The sequence below is a fragment of the Plectropomus leopardus genome, chromosome 10, assembly GCF_008729295.1.
Source record: "Plectropomus leopardus isolate mb chromosome 10, YSFRI_Pleo_2.0, whole genome shotgun sequence".
Classification (NCBI taxonomy): domain Eukaryota; kingdom Metazoa; phylum Chordata; class Actinopteri; order Perciformes; family Serranidae; genus Plectropomus; species Plectropomus leopardus.
In genome coordinates, this window is record NC_056472.1 from 10,554,983 (window position 1) to 10,576,178 (window position 21,196).

General features: G+C 39.2%; 1 protein-coding gene across 1 annotated transcript; it reads right to left on the reverse strand.

Annotated features, from left to right (window-relative positions):
• Positions 1–172: 172 nt before the first annotated feature.
• ralba (v-ral simian leukemia viral oncogene homolog Ba (ras related)) lies at positions 173–17,657 on the reverse strand. Its single transcript, XM_042494569.1, has 5 exons — positions 17,542–17,657; positions 4,917–5,121; positions 3,189–3,397; positions 2,021–2,198; positions 173–1,854 (listed from the first exon to the last, which is right to left on the reverse strand). The coding sequence occupies exons 2-5, from the start codon at positions 5,028–5,030 to the stop codon at positions 1,732–1,734; spliced, it is 624 nt and encodes a 207-aa protein (XP_042350503.1). The 5' UTR covers positions 5,031–5,121; positions 17,542–17,657; the 3' UTR covers positions 173–1,731.
• Positions 17,658–21,196: the final 3,539 nt, after the last annotated feature.

Consider the following 21,196-nt stretch of genomic DNA (forward strand, 5'->3'; position numbering starts at 1 on the left):
ACCAAGTGTAAAGGTGGGAGCAAATTCACTTTCAACTTAACCAGTTTCAAAATTCAATTACATCAAATGTGTGTTATGTCTTGCGACTTGTGTCTTGTTCTAATATAAAATCAAAACCAGTGCTCTGTGTGCACTTGTGACATATGAGTATATTTAAAATAATGACCAGTACTTACAAAGAAAAAAGGATTTATTCGGCAACACTTTCGCTGCAGAGATAAAAGCACACTCATCAGTAGGAACTGAAAAAGAAAAAGGAGGACATATTAAGAAGAACGGTTTAGGCAGTGGTAGAAACATCTTGTTCACTGTAGCACTTGATTAAACAACAGTTAAGAAGTTGGCGCCCTCTTCAAAGTTTCACTCACACAGACAGAAATGTAGGTAGTAGGATTTTCTACTAAATGCACACACACTCCGGTAATTAACACGCATACTGTACATCCACAAACATAAGTTTGATTTTTTGTGATTTTGTTGGCACAAACTGTTTAAAAATCTCCAGTGTGACTCCATTCATCATGAAGTCCACTTCTTAGGTATTGGCAATGTAGTGCATGTTATTAAAAAGACAAAGAAATAAAAAGAACACTGGAACTTTAAAGAGTAATAAGACGTTATTGATTTTAATGCTATAGTGGACCAGAGGTGTCATGGCTTCCTGGATTGTCAGCACCAGTCTCACGGTGCAGACCCTTAACTTACAATAGTAGTGTCAAACAAGATCTGCACCGTGAGAAGGGTTGGAAGGGCCAGATTACTTGAACATAGCAACAAAAGAAATACTAGTTATCACATTACAACACTCTCTTCCCTGCCTCAAAATATCTAACAAATGTTAAGATATCTACATGAAGCTCCGTGAGCTCTGGGTGATGGACTACCTCACTAAAATTTGTAGGGGGGTTCTGTGACCAAAGATTTGATTTTTCACCAACAAACTGCAAAGCATCTTTGGATTGATTTGCAGTGATCATGTAAGGTCTGATAGCAGTGGAATGAAATAACCCTGTTTGGCAACAAGTCCTCTGATTGCACTGATTCTCCTGTGGTCAGAAAATTACAAATCTGTGATTGGGAAAAAAAAAAAAAAAAAAAAAAAAAAATTAAAAATTTCCAGCCATTTCAAACACGCTCTGAAGTCGAAAATCAGAGTCTGGACAGGTGAATGAATGAGGCCAACATCTTCGATAGACATGACATTAAGTGTCATAATAAATGATCACAGATGAGACAGACAGCAGCATTACAGCTCCTTGAAAAAAATGATGAACAGAGATTCAAGGGGTCTATACTAACATAGACTAAGGATTAAGCAGGTTAAGATTAAGAGCAGGGAAAGAAATTAAGAGCACTGTTTACTTGACAAAGACTCAACAATCCTGGTGTAAAACACACTGATCTGAAGTCAAAGGCAGTATAATCGCTGAGTTTAACAGTAGAGAATGTCTTGAGCAGCAGAGTTAGTGTCAGTGGCAGTTTGGTCATTGGCTTACTATGAGCCGTCAAGAACTGCAGTCCGAGTCACAGTCACAACAGTGGTTATTTTCCAATGAAACAGCAACTCAGATTTCATTAATCAAAACAAAAAAGAAGTGGTTGCGATTGTTCTAAACACTAAACTAAAACCAGCTAATTAAAAAATTTCATTTGAATGACAATGGCAAGGACGCTCTGCTTTGTTCCCCAACATAACAGTTGTAATGTGGGTTGTTAAGGTCCATGAAGAGTTCAAAGTAAACAACATCTTTCTCTGAAGCTCTTCTTGTTCTTCTTGTTTTTTCCTTTTCCATTTTTGTCTTTGTTTTCTGACATTTTTTTGCCTCGAACTTCACGCATCAGGTCGAAGAACACCTGAGGAGAAAAAAGAAAGAAATCAGCTAAGCACAGTTGTAATATGCACATCTGACATGGATAAATAATTATCCCAAATTGTAAATACATCAAGTGTGACGTGTGTACGTGTGTGTGTGTGTGTGTGTGTGTGTGTGTGTGTCGTGTGTGTGTGTGTAGGACACACCTTGTCAACGTTGGCTCTGGTTTTGGCTGATGTCTCTACATACTGGACGCCCCACTCCTCTGCCTTCCCTCGGGCCTCATCCACAGTTACCTGCCTACGCTCCTCCAGGTCCGACTTGTTCCCTACCAGAAGGAGAGGGATCTTGTCCTCCTCTGCCTTCACCCGCAAGATCTGCTCCCTGCCAGCACAGATTTTATCATTTGCTATTTTCACCACTTTTTGTTTGTTTTGATTGTGATAGAATCTAATATAACAGTTTTGCAGATGTCTTGATAAAATGAACCATTTTGAGAGCTGGTTAGCAAGATCAGTATAGAAGCCATTCAGGAATTTTTTTGGGAGGGCTTCTGTTGCCTTTATTTCACAGGACAGTTTAAGTGTGAAAGGGGGAGTGAGAGGGGGCGACATGCAGCAAAGGGCCGAGGCCGGAATCGAAGCTTCGGCCGCTGCGGTGAAAACACAGCCTCTGTACATGGGGCGCTGCTCGATCCACTGAGCCTCCAGGCGCCCCCGCCATTCAGGATATTTTGTAATTGATTATTCAAGTATGTCTGTTGTCAAAAATTCTCAATGGCATTTCTATATTTTAAGAAAATGAACAATTTCCTTATTTACAATAGAATGATAATGGAATCAAACAATGATTCCCAGAAAGATATGACAATGACAATTACTGTACATCTGGTTTGTCAAGATTTTGCAGGTGTATATGGTTCTACAATTCTGCTGGCTGAAATTTCCATTTGAGCTTCAGTATATTTGTTCATGTTAAAGACAGGTTATCTATATCCTATCCAAACCTCCCTGCCACAACAGAATATAATATTATGTAACACACTATACCAAATCATCGGAGCAAATCTGTAATGCAAGTTATATTTTTTCTAAACGCAGAGCTCCTTAACAATCTTGTTACCTGAATTTGCATTTTCAATTTGGGACATGGTACTGGCAGTTACTTTATAACATTTCTTAGACTGAGATGGGGGAAAATAAATTGCTTGTTTGTGGCCCCTGCCTATAAATTCTACAACAAAAATGTTGTCAAGCATCACATCAGATAATGGTCACCATGTACTCGTTAATATGGAATTTAAATTGTAGTTGAAGCTCCAATAGGTGCATCATTTGTGTTTTCACGCAGAAAGATGTAAGCAGGATACAGTACCTGAATTCCACAGTGGCAGTGAAGGACTCATGCTCTGTGATGGAGAAGACCAGCAGGAAGCCCTCACCGCTGCGAAAATAGTTGTCCCTGATGGCAGCGTAGTCCTCCTGGCCGGCTGTGTCCAGAATATCGATCTGGACCTCCTCCCCATCCAGAACCACCTTCTTCCTGTAGCTGTCCGCCTTAGTGGGCTCGTAGTCCTCCACAAACTGGGGATGAAAAGATACATTTATTTGCAATAATTCAAGCGTGGAAAATGTTATCACGTGTATGTAAAGCATAAAGAATTGGTAAAGCATAAGCAGTTATGCATACACAGCACATACTGGTTGAAATGGAAGATTATCTGAGCCATCAAATGGACATCTGACAGATATGCTGCTTGGAAGGAAAACCAAATGCGACCAGTGTTGCTGTCACAGCAAACAACATATTTGGTCAAGCAAGCAGTGGGCTAAAGAAAACTATCCTTTTTACAAGAAGAAATGTAAACCTTTGGCTAGTTTTGGAGCACATCTATGATATAGGAGCCAATTTTGTTTCCAAAAACCATGGTTTTACTTCCATGTAACGGATAGCTTCACTGTAATAAGACACTTAAAACTGTTTTATATTAAAGGTTTTCCATTGGTGACCCACTGAAAGGATGACTTTTTAATCTGTTTAGAGGAAGTGCTGACAGTCAACATGTTTAGCAAACAGGTGATATCTAGATTAGGAAATTGGATATGAAATAAAAAAGTTAACTTGTTAAACAAAGAAGTACTCCTGACCCGACTTACTGTTACAACCCCACCTATAATGTGCAATACGTTATTATGTGAAGTAAGAACATATACTGTGCAATAAATACCTTAGAAGTGAAATAAAATCTTTTAGTATGCAACATATTACAATGTGAAATAGCATTTTATGATGTGCAATGATATATTATAACTTGTCATAATATTGCTAATAGGGGTAATGGCATTGACAATATGTACACACAGTAGCTGCTGATATGTCACTTCTTTTTTATGTGTATAGCATGTTTGTGTGTACGTGTCTGGGTGTGAGTGTGCATTTAAGTGTGGAATGGTAATGTACTGTTTTCAGCTGCAAAGCAAATTCAATAAAGACAATAAAGGCATTCTTCTTCTCCATCTGCTATCCAGTCACCTTAAACCCACAGCAGTATTAAAGGAATACTTCACCCACAAAATAACCATTTGTAGATCAATTTCTTGCCCTGCGTTACCTTGAATTTGTGAGGAAAGCTTTGTTTTTCTTGCAGGCCTCCACCGTGAACACTGAATCAAACAAAGGGCAAACATTCTTCATAAATTGAAGTAAACAGGGGCTGCGTATAACAACAGCAAAACTACCAAAACATCTCACACAACTTGTGCTATGTAATCCAAGTCTCATTTATTCAGTCGTATGCTCAGTGCTTCACGAGACGCATGCATTTTCATGAAAGCATTACAATTTAAAACATGTCAGCACTGCATGAGTTGTGTGAAAAAGCATAATTTGATATAGTTTTGCTGTGGTTAAACATGGCCCCCATTTACTCCAATTCATCAACTTTTTCTGTTTGCTGATTAATTGTTCTCTGTGGAGACATGCCAGATAAACAAAGTTTTTGTCGCAGATTCAAGGCAACACACAGCGTGTAGCTGATATACAAATGGTCATTTTGGGGGTTAACTATTCCTTTAAGTTGTTTATGGGGTTGTGTTGACTCACCTCATCATACATGAATTGCAGAGTGAGGGCCGACTTTCCCACGCCTCCACTGCCCACCATTATCACCTTGTGCAGCGCCAGAGAGCTCTGGTTTTTACTTTTACTGGAAGCCATCACTGGATTCTTCTTTGTGTCTCTTTCACACACACATGTACCCACACCCACGCATACACTTCCTCTGCACCCAGACACTCTCTCGCAGAACCTGTGAATGACAAATGGAAACACATCAATACCTACAGCAACTAACCTCCGCACAGACAGAACCCAAGTGTGTGGACAGATGACGGTTGTTACTTAACAGCTTTCCCAATGACAGTAACTGGCTGTGCCAAGGTGCTAGGATTTGCTCCAACAAATCTTGACTCCTAACCCCCACCCTTCCCATTAAAGTGCCAAATTGCCTACTCATGAATCCTAGAACTTTATAAAGTTCGCCATCAAAAGGTCGTTGCAGCTGATCACAAGTAATGAAGCTATCATTCTCCGCTGTGAAACTGCATTTAGGGATAATTTAAAATAGGGCATCGTGCTAACCTCGTTAAAAAGAAGGGAGATGTCATTGGCCATCTATCTACAGTATATGGGCCCTGCCCTCAGAAGGTGAAAGCTCAGAGTCAATTGCTTTTACTTGACTTCCATATCTTCTATCTCTGTCAGGCATAACTTCCCACAGAGTGAAAACTGACTACGTTGTAAATCTCTGCCAGTCGTGCCTTTGCCTGCACAGCCTTTTGATAGACAGGAAATGATTGTAGCAAGACTGTCACATGTGCACAGATTCATCAGATGACAAGTCAAAACAAATCTGCATCTGCTATTTTCACAAGTGCTACTTTGGTTGTTATATCTTTGACCACAGGATCACATTTCTGTATGATAGGCCACGTGGGAAGCAAACCTGTGCGCTTATTGCGAAGAAATTAAGAATTATAGCTCTATCAGCAGACATTACCATAAACAATGATTGGATATTGGCACAAATTTCAATACTGAGCATCCCTAGTTTGACTGTAATTATACACTGCATTAAAACAGCCATAAACATTGGCACTGATTGCCTTTTTAATGATAGTTTAATCCTTCAGAGACAGGGCCTGGCATTTTGCCTTTCATTGTAATGTTTGATAGTTGTACGTGAATGACAGAAAATGAGACAAAAGTGATATCCTGTGCCTCTGTATTATAGGGTTCATCTTACCCCTGTGACATTGTCTTGGGGAGTTCAACCGAGCAGCCAATATCCTGTGCACTTGTGACACAGCAGAAGTCCAAGCCCATCATTTCCAATGGAGGAGCCTCCTGACACAAACCCACTGCCTTCTGTCTGATTAACACTAATGACATCCAGCTTTCATAAGTTAGCCCTTTGGTAAATACTGAACTCAGAGTGTCAGCACACACTGTTTGCTATCTGGGCTCCACCCTGGGCAATCCTGTTGGATAAGTCAATAAGCACCCAATAACCACATACCCAGCCATTTACTCACTACCAACTATAACACACACACACACACACACACACACACACACACACACACACACACACACACACACACACACACACACACACACACACACACACACACACACACACACACAGTTGAGCATCTGGCCATAATGTAAATAGATGTCACATAAATGCAAACTAATGTCATTTTAAGTCAAGAAGCAATTGAGTTGTGACAGATACTCTCACTTGGTATCCTCAAAGTCTGTCTGCCAGATGACTCAAGGCTGTTGCTGTCACATCATGAGTATCCAACCTCTTATTTTTCTTTACCTTCCCTATCCTATCACTTTATATCTGTAGAGAGAGAGGCATCTTCCCTACTCTCGGGATGTCTCGCTAATGGGAGCACTGAGCTGATTCATGGCATTATTCCCAATCTGCTCCTCCCTAACAGTAAACATTTCACTTCAGCTCATACAGAGAGAAGTGTGTGCACTGAGAGTTAACCAGCTGAGGCTGAGCAGAGAAAACAATTCTGCTGATGGCACAAAAAAAACTCACACCCCCATTTTTACATTAAAGGGATAGTTCAGGTTTCTTTAACTGAGGTATTTAGCAGTAGACAATATTTTACATACAGTAGATGTCAGTTGACATGCCCCCAGTTTGGACAAGCAGGCTGAAGTCTGACATGGAAGCTAAGCAATTGATTGCTGTGGAAGAGTCAGCAACAAAACATATTTTATCCACGTAAAATAGTCTTGGTATATGCTATATTGAGAATATTTTCACTGCTTTACCAGACAGTGATTGTCAGACGGTGACTTCTAACTGGAAAACAAGACCATTACATCGCTCTCTTAAGGGCCAGACTCCATTGAGAAGACCAGTAATTTAACATTGCCGAACACTGGAGCTGATGTTCTACTGCTGCTTTGATCAGCTTTTGTGTTTGTGTTATTTTGACTCTGCATTTAAAAGTTCTGATTTGCCAAATTCACAAAATAACAAAAAAATAACTAGCTGATTGAGACCACAAGGGAATAGCAACTCCAATGCTCAAGAAGCTTAAATTTCTGGTTTTGTCAATGGAGTCTGGTGGCTTGAATAATAGTATAAATGGGGAACTGAAGCCATTAACAGCTTCCCTGGTGGAATGGGCTGTCTGACAATAAGGTCAAGTGGTTAAAATACTGTCAATATAGCGTACAATTAAACTGATATTGATTCTTTTTAAGGTGGGGCTTTTTTTAAGGGATAAAATATGTTTTCTTGCTGACCCCCATCCACAGCAGTAGATTGCTCAGCTTCTGTGTTAGACATCAGCTTGCTTCTCCAAACTGGGTGCGTGCCGACCGGGATCTAATAGGCTAGTAGCTAGTAGTCTGATAGGTCTAATAGTTTGAATAAGTACCAAAAAAAACAAAAAAAAATTCCAAACTGTCCCTTTCATTAGAAATGTAAAGATAATGTCACAACACTACAGAAAAAAAAAATCAATCAATTTTCTAATAAATGTGCATGTGAGCATTTGCATTGTCCAAAAGCAAAGGGGAATGTATGGTTTGCATCAAATTAACCTGGACTTCAGCAGCTACAGTGTGATGGCTGAGGCTGCTAAGGATGTGGCATCATGGTTCCACTCTCCCTGACCAGGAAGTCTGACCTGTGCTCTTCCTGTCTTTGTTATCGGTGACCAGGCCAGTGAAAGGTCTTATAGGAAGGATATCCACAGAAACACACACGCAATTACACACCTTCTGAAAAAAACTACACTAAACTCAGCACTTATGCATAGGGGTCACTTTCTAAATTATTCACTTGTAACCCACTTCTCTGTGCACATGTACACACAGATCCCGATGCTATAAATAAAGCAATCACAGTTAATAAACTGAAGGGGAGGGGAAAATATGTTTCCACAAGAATGTGCTTAGTACAACTTTTCCAGAGGAAGTTCAAACCTTAAGACAGGTGTTTCACCATACTTCCACCAGCTGCAGCTTAGCACATTGCATGGAGAGACATTGGCAAGGGGAATTCATATTTAGGCTTGACCCAGATATGGAACTGGAGTCTGCTTGGTAATGGCCCTTTTTAGGGGGTGTGGGGTTATGGAGAAGGAGGGGTACAGTCTAACAGACCACACTAAGCTCCTGAAATATAGATGACACCAGTGTGTCAGTGTGGGCTACAGGAATTCATTAAGAGTCCCTTTGGAGAATGGGCAAGTGTTCCCTTCCTGCTCATATAAAGACTTTGGCATGGGTGCTCCGAGGTCTGCCAGGACTTGCACACATACTAATAAAAGTTTATGGCAAGCATAGAAAGCCAAAGAACTCGTGTTGATGCTACCAAGTTTTGCACATAGTTAATTTACCTAAAATAAAATATGACCACCAATAATCCATGCTCTAATTTAGGGCCCTGATAAACCAAGCCAGCAATAGTGTGTTGGTCCATATTAGCCTGTCAGTAAGAGTCTTGTCACCCTATTTTTTTATGTGTTCTGCAGCATTGACCCTTGCCAATATTCTTTTGGCTGATTCAGCATGTTGAATCATTGTTGGTGACAGTCTGTCGGTGAATAAAATCAACCCAAGTGGCAGTTCAGCCTTAGTGCACAAGAACAAAAACGGAAGTGAGCAAAGCAAACAATTGGCAAGAGGGCGCGAGATTAAAACAACCTTTTTATATTAGGTAAAATTTTACCGCGGTCTGCTGGTATGGAGAGCAATTTCTTCTCACACAGGCGCAGAATGTATGAGCTATCAGGCTGTTGTCTGCAGTCTTTAAGGTGTGTTCAGGTCCAGCTTTTTGGCTGACACACAGGCAACGTGAGGTAACGCAACAGTCATCCTTCAGTGCTGCCAAGCAGCAACCTCAGAGTCTGAAAAAGCCCGTGTTAAAGTGCCAAAAACTGCAGTTCTTCAAATGGCCACATGAGACTGCCTCCAAAACAGAGTCAATTCACCATAGAAGCCATGTTAAAATGCCAAACTTTAGAGCAGAAATAAACATTTTAACAGCCTGTTACAAAAAACTCTTTAAACTAACAGTCCATAAACCAAAGGGTCATGTCACAGTAGCTACGCAGGTTGTTTATGAAGTCTATGGTCGCCACTATTACCTTGATGTCGGTTAGGTGTACATGGGCCTTAATATAGCTTTGACTGATTAGGATGTCCATTACAATTTTATCACTTAATTGTCTTATTCTAAAAACTTTAAAATGGTGACTGGCAACTAATCATACTCCTATTTTTCATCTTCTCTATTTCTATTCTATTTCACATGCAGAAGATAGGAGTTCAACTGGTGCAAATAAACCAAGTGTTACTGATCAAATTCAAAGCCATGCACTGAGATGCCCGGCTTCCATTCTAAGCGGAATAAAAAAATTGCTGAAATTATGTTTGTAAATTTAAAACATCTGCGCTACAAATGCAGAGGACCTGATGACTCTCTCTTTCTCTGCATTCCTGAGGTCACTGGGGTGAGGGGATTTCCTCTCAACATCTGATGGAGAAAGCAGGGGCTTTTCTGGACAAATAACAACTCACAAAATCCCAAGGATCTGAGAGGGAGACTGAGAGAGGTAGCTGTTTCTCTCATCATCAGTGAGTTAATGAAGTCGACCAAAAACAATCTGCGGTGGCCTAGGGTGGGTGCGGTTAAACTGAAACATTGCAAAGTTGCTCTGATGCTATGTGGATATCCAACTGAAAATTTGGTTGTGATGTCATTTGAGGGGGAATAATTACAGTGAAATGTATTCATTATACTTGCAAAACACATTTTTCACCACTACCTCTTGTTACATCTGAACAGATTCCTCCTTGCTAGTTCTGCTGCCAGCAATACACAACTTGCTCGCTAATGAACGAGCAGGAAGATTCTTGCTGTGTCTCCTCCAATTTCTATCTTTCCTAGACAAAAAAAAAACGTTCTTCATTAGTACTGAAGCAAATGTGAAGTGCTGTCTGAGTCCTTTGCTTTTAGGAAGCTACCTATCGAACTAGTCAGAATCACATCTCACTGTGGAGAAAACAATATAACCTAGATGAGTCACCTCAGTCATGAGGTTTCTGTAAGAATGGTTCTTCTGAAGCACTCAGCAACTGGGACTCAAGATCCTAAAGTTTGTTTATCACAGAGCAACCAATGATGCACAACTCAAGAGCAAATCACAGCAGAGGCATTGCAGAAGTGTTTTAGTCAGGATTCAGCAGTTATAACAGTCACTGCCAGTGGAGATAAGGAAATGATTTGGCCTACTTAAAAAGACGGTATATAGCAGCGTAGAAGAAATCCTCAAAAAGCAACCCACAATGCATACTAACAACTCTTGGCTAGGAGAGCACACAGAGAAGCCTTTGACACAACCGGGCAGCAGGCCGGCAAGCAGGGAACTAAATCCTCTCTGTGGTGCAATCCCTCCTACTTCAGCAACGCTAAGAGAGCTGTTTTTTCAAAGACATCTCTAGAGTGGTTTTTGCTTTTCTTTTTTATATGGAAATCATCATCAAGGTGCAAAAGTAGATGACTGACAGACAGAAGAATGACTGAGGCAAAACATCCCACCATGTTGCAGTAGTGTATATAAAGAGCAAATACACTATGACAGTGTTATGGAAAGGCTTTTTTGGGAGAAACCTTTCACACACAACAGACATCTTCTCTAACCTCCCTGCAGCTGATGATCTTATCCAAACACTCATGTCTTCCCCATTACTTAAGCATTCCACTGGATTGGTTCAGGGTGGATAGAGAGAAGAGTTCAGATCTTGGCATGCATTCACTAACAAATCTATTCGTTCCTGCTGAGTAACTCCCAACTGCCCACTACCTATCTCCAACTTGCAATATATTTCTTCATTTGCCTGACGGTAAACACAACAGGCTCAGTTACATACCACCTACACTATGCTACAGGCCTGCGGTGCTATCATGGTTGGCAATTTCGGGAAGTTGTAAGTTATGACAGCAGCACAGAAAATTTAACCTAAAATCCCCTGGTATTCCCCTTCCTTGCAGCTCAGAAGTGTTCATGCAGCATATGTTGCTTGTAAACTTTGCTCCTTGGTGCTTTCAGTTCCATTTTAAAAAGCCTGGACAGTCAAGCTCACTCTGCCGTGCAGCACTTCCATGCTGGAACCACACAGCATACTGCAGCCTATTAGCTATAAAAATTATGGCCTTGTCTGGATGAGTATAGAGCCCAGTCAGAATGCAGGTGTGTATGAATGGATGGATGAGCAGACAGTGGAGCAGAGTGGAGGGAAAAGAGGCTGAGTGAAGTGATGCGAGTGAGAAGGATCTCAAATCTCTTCACTCAGTACATACCTCCTTCTCTACTCACATTGTGTCATTATAGATGGCAAAACTCAGTTCGTCAGGCTACAAATATTATATATATATATACACATATATACACATATATAAACACATATATATATACACATATGGTTAAGTTGTGATAGCATGCTCTCAACAGACAATTAATGTTAATTAGCATTGAATGGGTTACTGCTCATAATTTTCTGAATACTCTATGGTTTAACACCGACACACACAGACACACACACACACAGACACACACACACAAACAATGGATTAGGGGACTCAAAATGACTAAACTAAGCACAGTTCTTGTGCTTAGTTGTATATTTGCTACGGTAAATATTAGTTATGGCTGCAATGCCCTGTTACATTTTTTAAAGAAATACTTCAACCCAAAAATGACCATTTGTAAATTAATTAGTCATGCCAAGTTATCTTAAGTTTGTGAAGAAATTTTCTCTTGCATGCCTTAATGGAAAATGGCAAGCATATTGATTTATTGATTGACTAGAGACCATGTTTGACAACAGGGAAACTCTATCAACGCATCTGTTTGCAAACTCTCACGCAACGCATGCAGTATAATCCAAGTCTAACGTATCCTGTCATATGCTCAGTACTTCCCAAATGCATCTTTTTTTTTTTTTTACTAAAATGTTGCAAAACACTTCTGCTTAGGAGCAGCACACCCTGAGCATCTCTGAGCATGCCTGAGCATGTGTGTGTATGAGCTCTGACTGAGTTGAGTTGAGTTCACGCATGCATGCCACGTCACGTCACGTCACGTGCGTGACACTTTTTTATACTGACATAGTAGTTCTAGCAAAAATGCATGTGTTTGGGAAATACTGAGCCTAAACGTGGATAGATGAGACCAGGATTATACTGCACAAGGTGTGTGAGAATTTGTAAGCAGATGTTTGAATATAGTTTTGCTGTTGTTAAACGTAGTTCCCCAATCAATCAATGTGTTTGCTGATTTTTTTCTTTGAATCATGCAAGAAAAAAAAGTTTTCTTCGGGAATTTAAGGCAACACAGCATTTACAAATGGTCCTTTTGTGGGGAAAGAGTCAAACACAGTCTTCACACAAAACCTCTGCAACAACCTAACAAAGGTTGGCAGGGCCCTGGATGACAGCAGATGGTTAAGCAGAACGGATGTATCAAAAAAGTTGACTTCATTCATCATTACGCTCTTCAAACAAATATTTGCAATATTTTTTCCTCTATCGCGTAGGAAATAGGATGTACTGCTTTTCATAATTGGTCCCTTACACACAGAGCAATCATATCTACTTTATGTATGCCAGTATGTCATATTGGCTGCCTTGGGGGGAAGAAAAATCACTTTACCTGTAAAATAATTAATTCCCTTGCAAGAGGAAAAAAAATAAATAAATTGCCCAATTCACACATCTGAAAAGGAGTTGGGAATTCCCTGCAAAATCACATTGCACATTTAGTAAAACTTTCACAGACCATAGACAATATGATTTAATTCTTCCTATTTTTTTTTACTTAAGTTAACAAGAGAGAAAAAATAAATCTCCTATGTACCTGTCTAGCAAGATGTGCTTTAGATCAAATATTTTGTCAGACGACTGCTGGGACTGTTGTCGACAGATCCCTGCATATTCTTCAATGGCCACATGGGCGATTTTTTTGAATTCCTCAGGCACAGTTAGCATAGAAATTAACTGACATTCAAACAAAATGTAGAAACCTCCCTTCCTCCCAGCTGACAGAAGGCAGACAATTGATGGCAGCTAGGTATGCACTTATCCACATTACTATCTCCTGCACGTAATCACTCACTTTCCAAGTCCAGTAGAAAAAAAAGGCCTGACATCAGTCTTTCTGCCCTTTCCCTCCACTTCCACTGCCAACATCATTAGCAGATGGTTTTCTGACTCCTGTGCCGTTACACACCAAGAACCCAGGTCATTGGGGAACCTCATCAGAAAATGAAAACCTGATCAGAGAAGCAGATGGAGCTCTTTGATATGAGCCAACCAGGTTAGGTTTCAATTTAAATGAGGGAAATTTATTCTTGCAGAAAATGCTTGTCAAATTCTGATAAATTGCAGTGAAAGGAGGGAAACAAAGGGCTTACTATTAAGAAAAACATTCAAATGAAGAAGAGCATGTTTGGAGCTACGGGGATAAACATCCTGATCTTCTTGACAGCGAGAGAGAGAAGGAATGCAGAGCCGGCTCAGCCTCATTCACAAGACCTTTCTTCAACCCTGATGTCATCTGCTTGCAATGGGTCTAAAACTCTGCAGAAATATATCTATGCCAGAATGAACCACAACCCAGCGGTGTTTTTGTTTGTGTTAGGCAGCTACAGTGTCAGTCAATGCAGATCAAGGCAACTACCTTCATAAAAGTCAAAGGTTTCGCCTACCTTCCTTCTAAATGTTTTTTCAGGCATTTTCCTGAAAAGTCTAAAACAGTATTTTCTAAATAAGTAGTTATATACTACAGTTGGGAAAAAAATAAAACTTGGACCTTGTAATCGGAAAAATTCCCAGCCATCAGTAGTTGAAATACATAACCATCTGCATCAGATTTTAAAAACCTGGAGGATACTAGTGGAGCCTTGCAAGACTGCAGAACAATTCCTGAATTGGTTTCCCCAAGCATGCTCCGATTGTGCTGAAATCAGCATTGTACTCATGAGTTGTTTATGAGGGGGATGACTGTGTGTCATTCGAGACGTGTTAACTGTGATACTCAGTGACACTTGCTGACTGGCTGACTTGAACTTAAGCAAGATGGCATTTCAATAAAACTCGGATGTCTATGCAGTAGAAAGACGCAAATACTTTTAAAATTGATACTACATGACAAAGAGAAAACAGAGAGAAAGAATGCTAGGCAGAAAACCTACAACTATTAGAAAGCACTGTGCCACACCAGACCAATAAGCATGTCTGCTGGTGGGTGACATAATGCAAAAGTGTATGGCCCTTCGGTCAGAAACAATCTCATTTAACAGTTCACAAATTAAGCAGAGAAAAAGGCAACACAGTAATGGAATGTGGGTTTATATTTGATCGGTGCTGCTTAATTTACCATTGGTTTTAGTTTTTTTCTGCCTTTTTTCACTGTGCAGGAAGCAGTATGCATATTTTAGTACGTCAGTAGTAGTATTCGTTTAGTAGTAGTATTTTAGGTGCAAAATAGACAGTGTAGTAAGTGTGCAATACGGATGATGTGTACTGTAGGAGGGATATCTAAGTAGTGGTTAGATGGAGGGAAGTTCACCACGGTGCATTTACACACACTACACACATTGTTTTGATAACAAGCTGGTTAAAAATCTGCAAAGTATTAATTTATCTCTCAGGGTTATCTATCAGCAAACTTAAACTGGGAACGCACAAAAAAAAAAAAAAAAATTCAGCCTCGGAATTGTGGGAGACGCAGCTACTTTCACTGACCTACGTAGGTGTTGTGGCACTACACAATCATGAGAATCTGTGATTTCACTCAAACTATCATTATCCTCCAAAGCTTTTTAACCAGCTGCTAATTGTCTATACACTGTTCTGGCCCTTGGGACTGAGCAATCCTGTCATGAATAATATTGGATAATGGTTGTTTGCTCTGTTTGATCAGTGACCATGTTTTTTAAGCAGAGCCCTTCATGTATGTGTCACACTGAGTAATGTTATAATCTAAACCACCTGCAGTGGGTCTAGGATGTAGTAGCAGCGCTCAGCTCTTGTTGGCTATAGAGAATGGAGTCTGAGATTCAATGTTTACCTCGAACTCCACCACAAAACACAATTATTAATTCAGACACGTCCAGAGGCCCCGGGCGGATCACTAGTTCCAACATTTAATCTTTACAAACCACACATAACAACAGAAGAATAATCAAGAAGTAATCCACACACTATACAACTCTCAACTTTTTCATTTAAATAAACTGCAGATTTACTACATATTTGATTTTCTTACTTTCATTTTCAATTACTCTACATTTGAGTCATTTTTGTCAAGAATGCTCCATGTTAGACCAGATTTATTGTGATTCTCTGCTTGCAAGTTTACAACCTTAGATGACTATGAGTTTTCTTTTACTTTATTTCAACTCTTTATGTAGGACATTTATATTGTGGGTTTTTTTTCTTCTGTGGAGCAATTGATTGCCTTGTGCCACATTAGTCAAAGCTAATGTCTCAGGACTGTAAAATCTGTCAACAACAAACTGGCTTTGGTTAGGGATAATAATGCCTTAGGGGTGTAGCTGTCAGATAAAAGCCAACAAACATTGACTGAGTGATTGATTATCATTTCACGACACATATTAAATAAATAACATGTGAAGCACATCCCTAATGCATACCACAACATCCTGTATTTATTCGGTAAAGAAGACAATGGAGAAAAGATGATAGAATAGCCTGTTTAAGTAATTTTTAGGTTGTCTAAACTAGGCCTTAATTACCCCTGAGACCCAAGAATCTGGATGATGAATTATATTTGTCACTTTCCCCTGATACCAAAAAAGGTGTTATTAATGAGATAGAATAAGTGCTGCTTTGCCAACACTACACCAATTCCCCTCAACCTGTCTGCAAACAAAAAAAGCTGATAAGAGCTGAAAACGCACCATCTGCAAAATATAGCATCAGTAAACACAACAGTCACTGCTCAACACCAAATACACGTTAGTTATCTAGCACCCATATACTGTACACTTAAAACATCCTCTGATTGCACACAAGTTACTTCTGCCTTAAAATACTGAACTGGTGTGGCCTTTTGTATTTTGGTACAAGTGGCAATATTTCCTAGCTGCCATTAGGAGTAAAATGCCCCGAAAGCTTGGCACAGGGATCAGCAGAGGTCCTTCTTAAATGGGTTTAATCGTGCCCACTAGAAAATGATAGATTTAACTCTACAATTTCATTTAGTAGATTGTTCATAACGGGAATAATACAGTATGTGGCCATGCCTGCACTGGGCTCCAAACAAATAACTAATACATGCTAATCTGGTGTGGTGGAAATTTCAGATACAGTCAAAACAGTCACACTAGAGCTTTTGCTGACAGTCAGGATTGAACCAACGTTAGCTGAGGAAACCATGAACCAGCTTGGGTGTGTCATCTCCTCAGGGGGAAAACTTTCCAGCACAAACCAGTTGGCGTAATTCTCGACGGGAATATAACTTACAGCTGCTAATTTTAACAGCAGACTGGTAAAGCACAATATTAGCTTCACTAAACCACCCGACAACACATACGTTACAAACGCTCAAACACACAAGGTAACTTAGCGCTAGCATAACTCTTGAGTTTACATTAGCTTTATAAGCTAACGGCAGTTGACCATCATCACAAAAGCTCAGAAACATGGACTTTGGTAAAAACGGCTATCACCGTTAGGTGAATGAATGCAAACACATTTGAAAATATTTGCGATATCAGTCATTAAAACAAGAAGCAAACACACAAAGTGCCCCCAAATATAATGCAAATTGTGTCCACACCAGTAACGCTAGCTAACCTATAGATAACTTGCCAGCGAATATTAACGTGACGCCTAATGTTAGCGTTTAGTATACTCATATATACTCATTTAGTATACATGCCACGCATACAGCGACACTAATTAATATATTTAAACTCGTTATTTAAACACACGGCGACTTGGCATCGTATTTGAACGTGTCTTATTTTAAAGTGTCACCCCTCGGGGTCCACTGGTCGCTCGTCCTTCATTAACACAGGTGTGGTACTTTATTACTCTCTAACGGTCGTGTACAGAAACACACAGTTGTTACACTACATCAAGAAATTTCGGAAGCCTTACCAAAGCAGGATTTGTATTTCTGCCCTCGGTTGATGTTATCTTGATGCCTGCATTAATGGAGCATTTGGGGACATTGGTTCTCCAAAAGCAAACCGCTCCTGCAACAAAAGCCCCACCTTCCGGATGTGAAAACTACATATGACGGGATATGACGTCATATTCCACTCACGCTCATTTTATTTTATTTTTTTCTTTACTGAGTAAATGTTTGAAAAGCGTTAGAAATTCTCATGCCATAAAACTTGTGGCGCTGATAACAATTTCTGATTTAATCTAACCCCCCGTCTGCTGTCTTCTTATGTTGATTTTTTTTGTCAATTCTTTTTTCACTCTTTTTTTAAAAAAAAAAAAAAATGTTTGTTAGTTTGGTTTGTTCAGCATCAAAGATAGAATTGATCTTTATGTCCTAAGATTGTAGTACCGTACGTTTACAGGGTGGGATCTATTTCGTTTGACACATTGAACTGTGCAGATGAGAATATGGGTATATATAAGAGTAATAAATGAGTTATTATCATTATAAAAGTTATTATTATATTCAAAGTATTTAAATATTGAAAAAAATGTTTTGTCTATGATTTTAAAAAAATTGATTTTAACTGAAGTTATTCGCAAATTACAATGTTTGATGCAGTGGACCCAATCAATGCAACAACTGACTCTTGCTTAAGGAAAAAAAAGAGAAACAAATAATACCATAAGATCCAGAAATCCACACAGTAACATGTGTGCTTTGTTTCAGCTTTTGACTACTTACATAACTGTAGGCTTGCTGACCATTTTCAAATAATATTAATAATATCAATAATATCGTGTTGTTTTTTAACCTACAACTTCAGGCCTTTGCACAATAGAATAGAATAGTATTACTGTCTACCAAGGTGGAATTCAGCCTACCAGACAACATAATTTAAAGAGGACAAGTAGTTAGTAAAACAAACATTGACAAGGTCATTAGAAACATATTAAACCATCTCATATCATTGTATGTGGTTTAAAATCCATCAGTCACTTTGTTAAGAAAATTGATTGCACTTGGGTTGAGGATTTTGGAATAAAATAAACTTTCTTATGATGGTTTACAGGATGATACACAGCTACACCTACAGCTACATCATTTTCTTTTATTAGGTTATCAATTAATTTAAGATTATTTTCTTGATTAAAGTGGGAGACATGAGGAGAGAAAAGCTGTAAAGTTCTGTTTACACTTCAACTGTAAGGTCTTTACAATGTAATCGAAATGTGAAAACTTGCCCATCATAAATTCCCAATGCCCATGGTGATGTTTTCAATCATCTTGTTCCACCAAAAGTCCCAAACCCAAAGATATTCAGTTTACTATCAGAAATCTTAGAAATATTCACAAATCATTTCTTTCATGTTCATAATAAATTGATGATCAGAACTGTTCCAAAGCAACCAGATTTCCAAAACTTGACAGAACTGACACAGTTTGCAAAGTGGTTAGTTAAAATACTAAACCACTGGCTTCTTAAAAAATATATATCTTCATCTTTGCCAAAACACTAACACTGGTAATCTGTAGGACCAGGTTTAATTAAACAGTTCTAATGAGACTGCATGCACTTCTCTGTGCTACAAATTGCTGAAATCTGTGGCCAGCTGCCTTTTCTTCTGATAGCAAGAGAGTATGTTAGAAATGCCTGGCTATTTCCTTCTCAAAAAATTACAGAAGGAAATATGGCTTCAGAAAACAGCATGCCATCCAGCAATTTTTGTTTGAACAGACAGGAGGATGACAGCAGCAATTGAAATAGGAGGAAACATATTCCATTTGGTTTCGCCTTCAACGCTGACATTGTTTTGACAAAACACTGATTTTATCTTACCTCAGAATGGTTGCTGTAGAGAAGTCACAAATGGTCAGAGTTTCAGAAAAGAAGCCAAACACACTCTTATGATAGTATGATTGAAGAAATCCTGTTAAAATGCATATTAAAAATGGAGCTTTGTAAAGCTCATATGGTACAGGTAGTACAATGTTTTTTATTGCAGTGCAGTAATAAGGCCATCCATGACCCTGAAAGAGAATAAGCAAGCATAGAAAGTAAATGGATGGATGATAATGGTATAGTTGGGTTTTTTTAGTTCATATTTTTAGAGTTGAATAAATGCTTGCCATTGTGCTCTCCCAGCAGAATTTGTTAGCACAGGTTGGCAGACGTTGGCCTCAAACATGAGAAAGAATATTAAGGTGTGCGCTCTTTATTTTCTCTCCATTTTAATTGCAGCAGGGGAGTAGAGCACTCACATACAGAATGTTTCAGGTCCCCGCCCTCTTAGCATATGGCACTGATGAAAGGCACTTACGCTCTGGAGGTTTTTCTCACATATATTCTTGGACAAAAAGCAGAAACCTTTCACTAGATGAAACATGTTATAAAGAATTCCAGCCTCTGTGAATAGGAGAAAGAAAATCTACAAAATGTATGTTAGCCTTCACCAGGAAATTTGATCTCCGTTAACAACAGGATTAATATGTTGAAAATCTGTTTTATGTAGAAAAGATGTCAAAATACTTATTTCTAAACATTATCAGTGTTGGGAAGGTTACATTTGAATTGTAATATTGGGCTCAAGAAGCCTGGTTTTGTGTGTTATTTTTTGTTTGTTTTTTCCCTCTAAATTATTATTGTTATTTCTAAGTAATTAGTGCCATAACTAAATTAAAATTGGCTGAATAAATCCATTGAGAGACTGAACTTTGCATAAAAAAATATAATGGAAGCTGTCTCAGACCCCTCTCACTCCTTACACGCCCTCCCCCAAAAAAAAGAAAGAAAGAAAAGAAGGACCTAGAACTTGGTGCTCTGCCCCTGCCTGAAATAGATAAAACTTATGTTTATTTGTAATTTAATTACAGTTATACCCCAACGCAGGACTTTATCATTATATCAACAAGTTAAATGCATTGGGATTGAAAGCCCCTATAGGCAAGGGGGGAGACACTAAAGAAATGATTGTATTTGCTGCACTGTTTATATTCAGTGTCTCCCTCTGGCCTTAATGAGGATTTCAACCTTGTATGTTTCCTCTACTTGTTTCCCCTCTTCATCCGTAGCCTCGGTAAAAATAAATGCTTTAGACCACTGAGAACTTGGAGGCTGAGTAATGAATGGCACTACAAGAACTCTCTGCACTAGGTTGGCCTCCATGGCTCTACTTTGTTTTGTTTCTTTGTCTCTGTGGAGGTAATGATGTGACTGATTTTATACACCTCTGAGTATAAATGTTGAGGATCCCTTAGTACCATGCCATACAAAAGCTAAGAGCTGAAACATTTATGTGCTCTATTCCCCTGCTGCTATTAAGGTGAGAGGAAAATAAATTGAAGAGCAGCATATTGGGAACGCAGACCTTTATATTCTTTCTCCTGTTTTAGGTCATATTATGCCCGCAGGCCATAACTGATGCATTTTCACAGTCCCCGGAGAACCAGCCATTCCTACAAAAATACGCTGTATTCCAGCACAAAACCCAACCACTTGGAACCATCTATTTACAATTATATGCTATTGAATAACTCTTGGCTGATAGACAGTCAGGGTGTCCCACAGCTCTAAGCAGAGGCAGCAGACCGTGCTAAAGTCTTGCTGCCTCAGCCAGATAATGATGCCGGCTCTAACTGTAA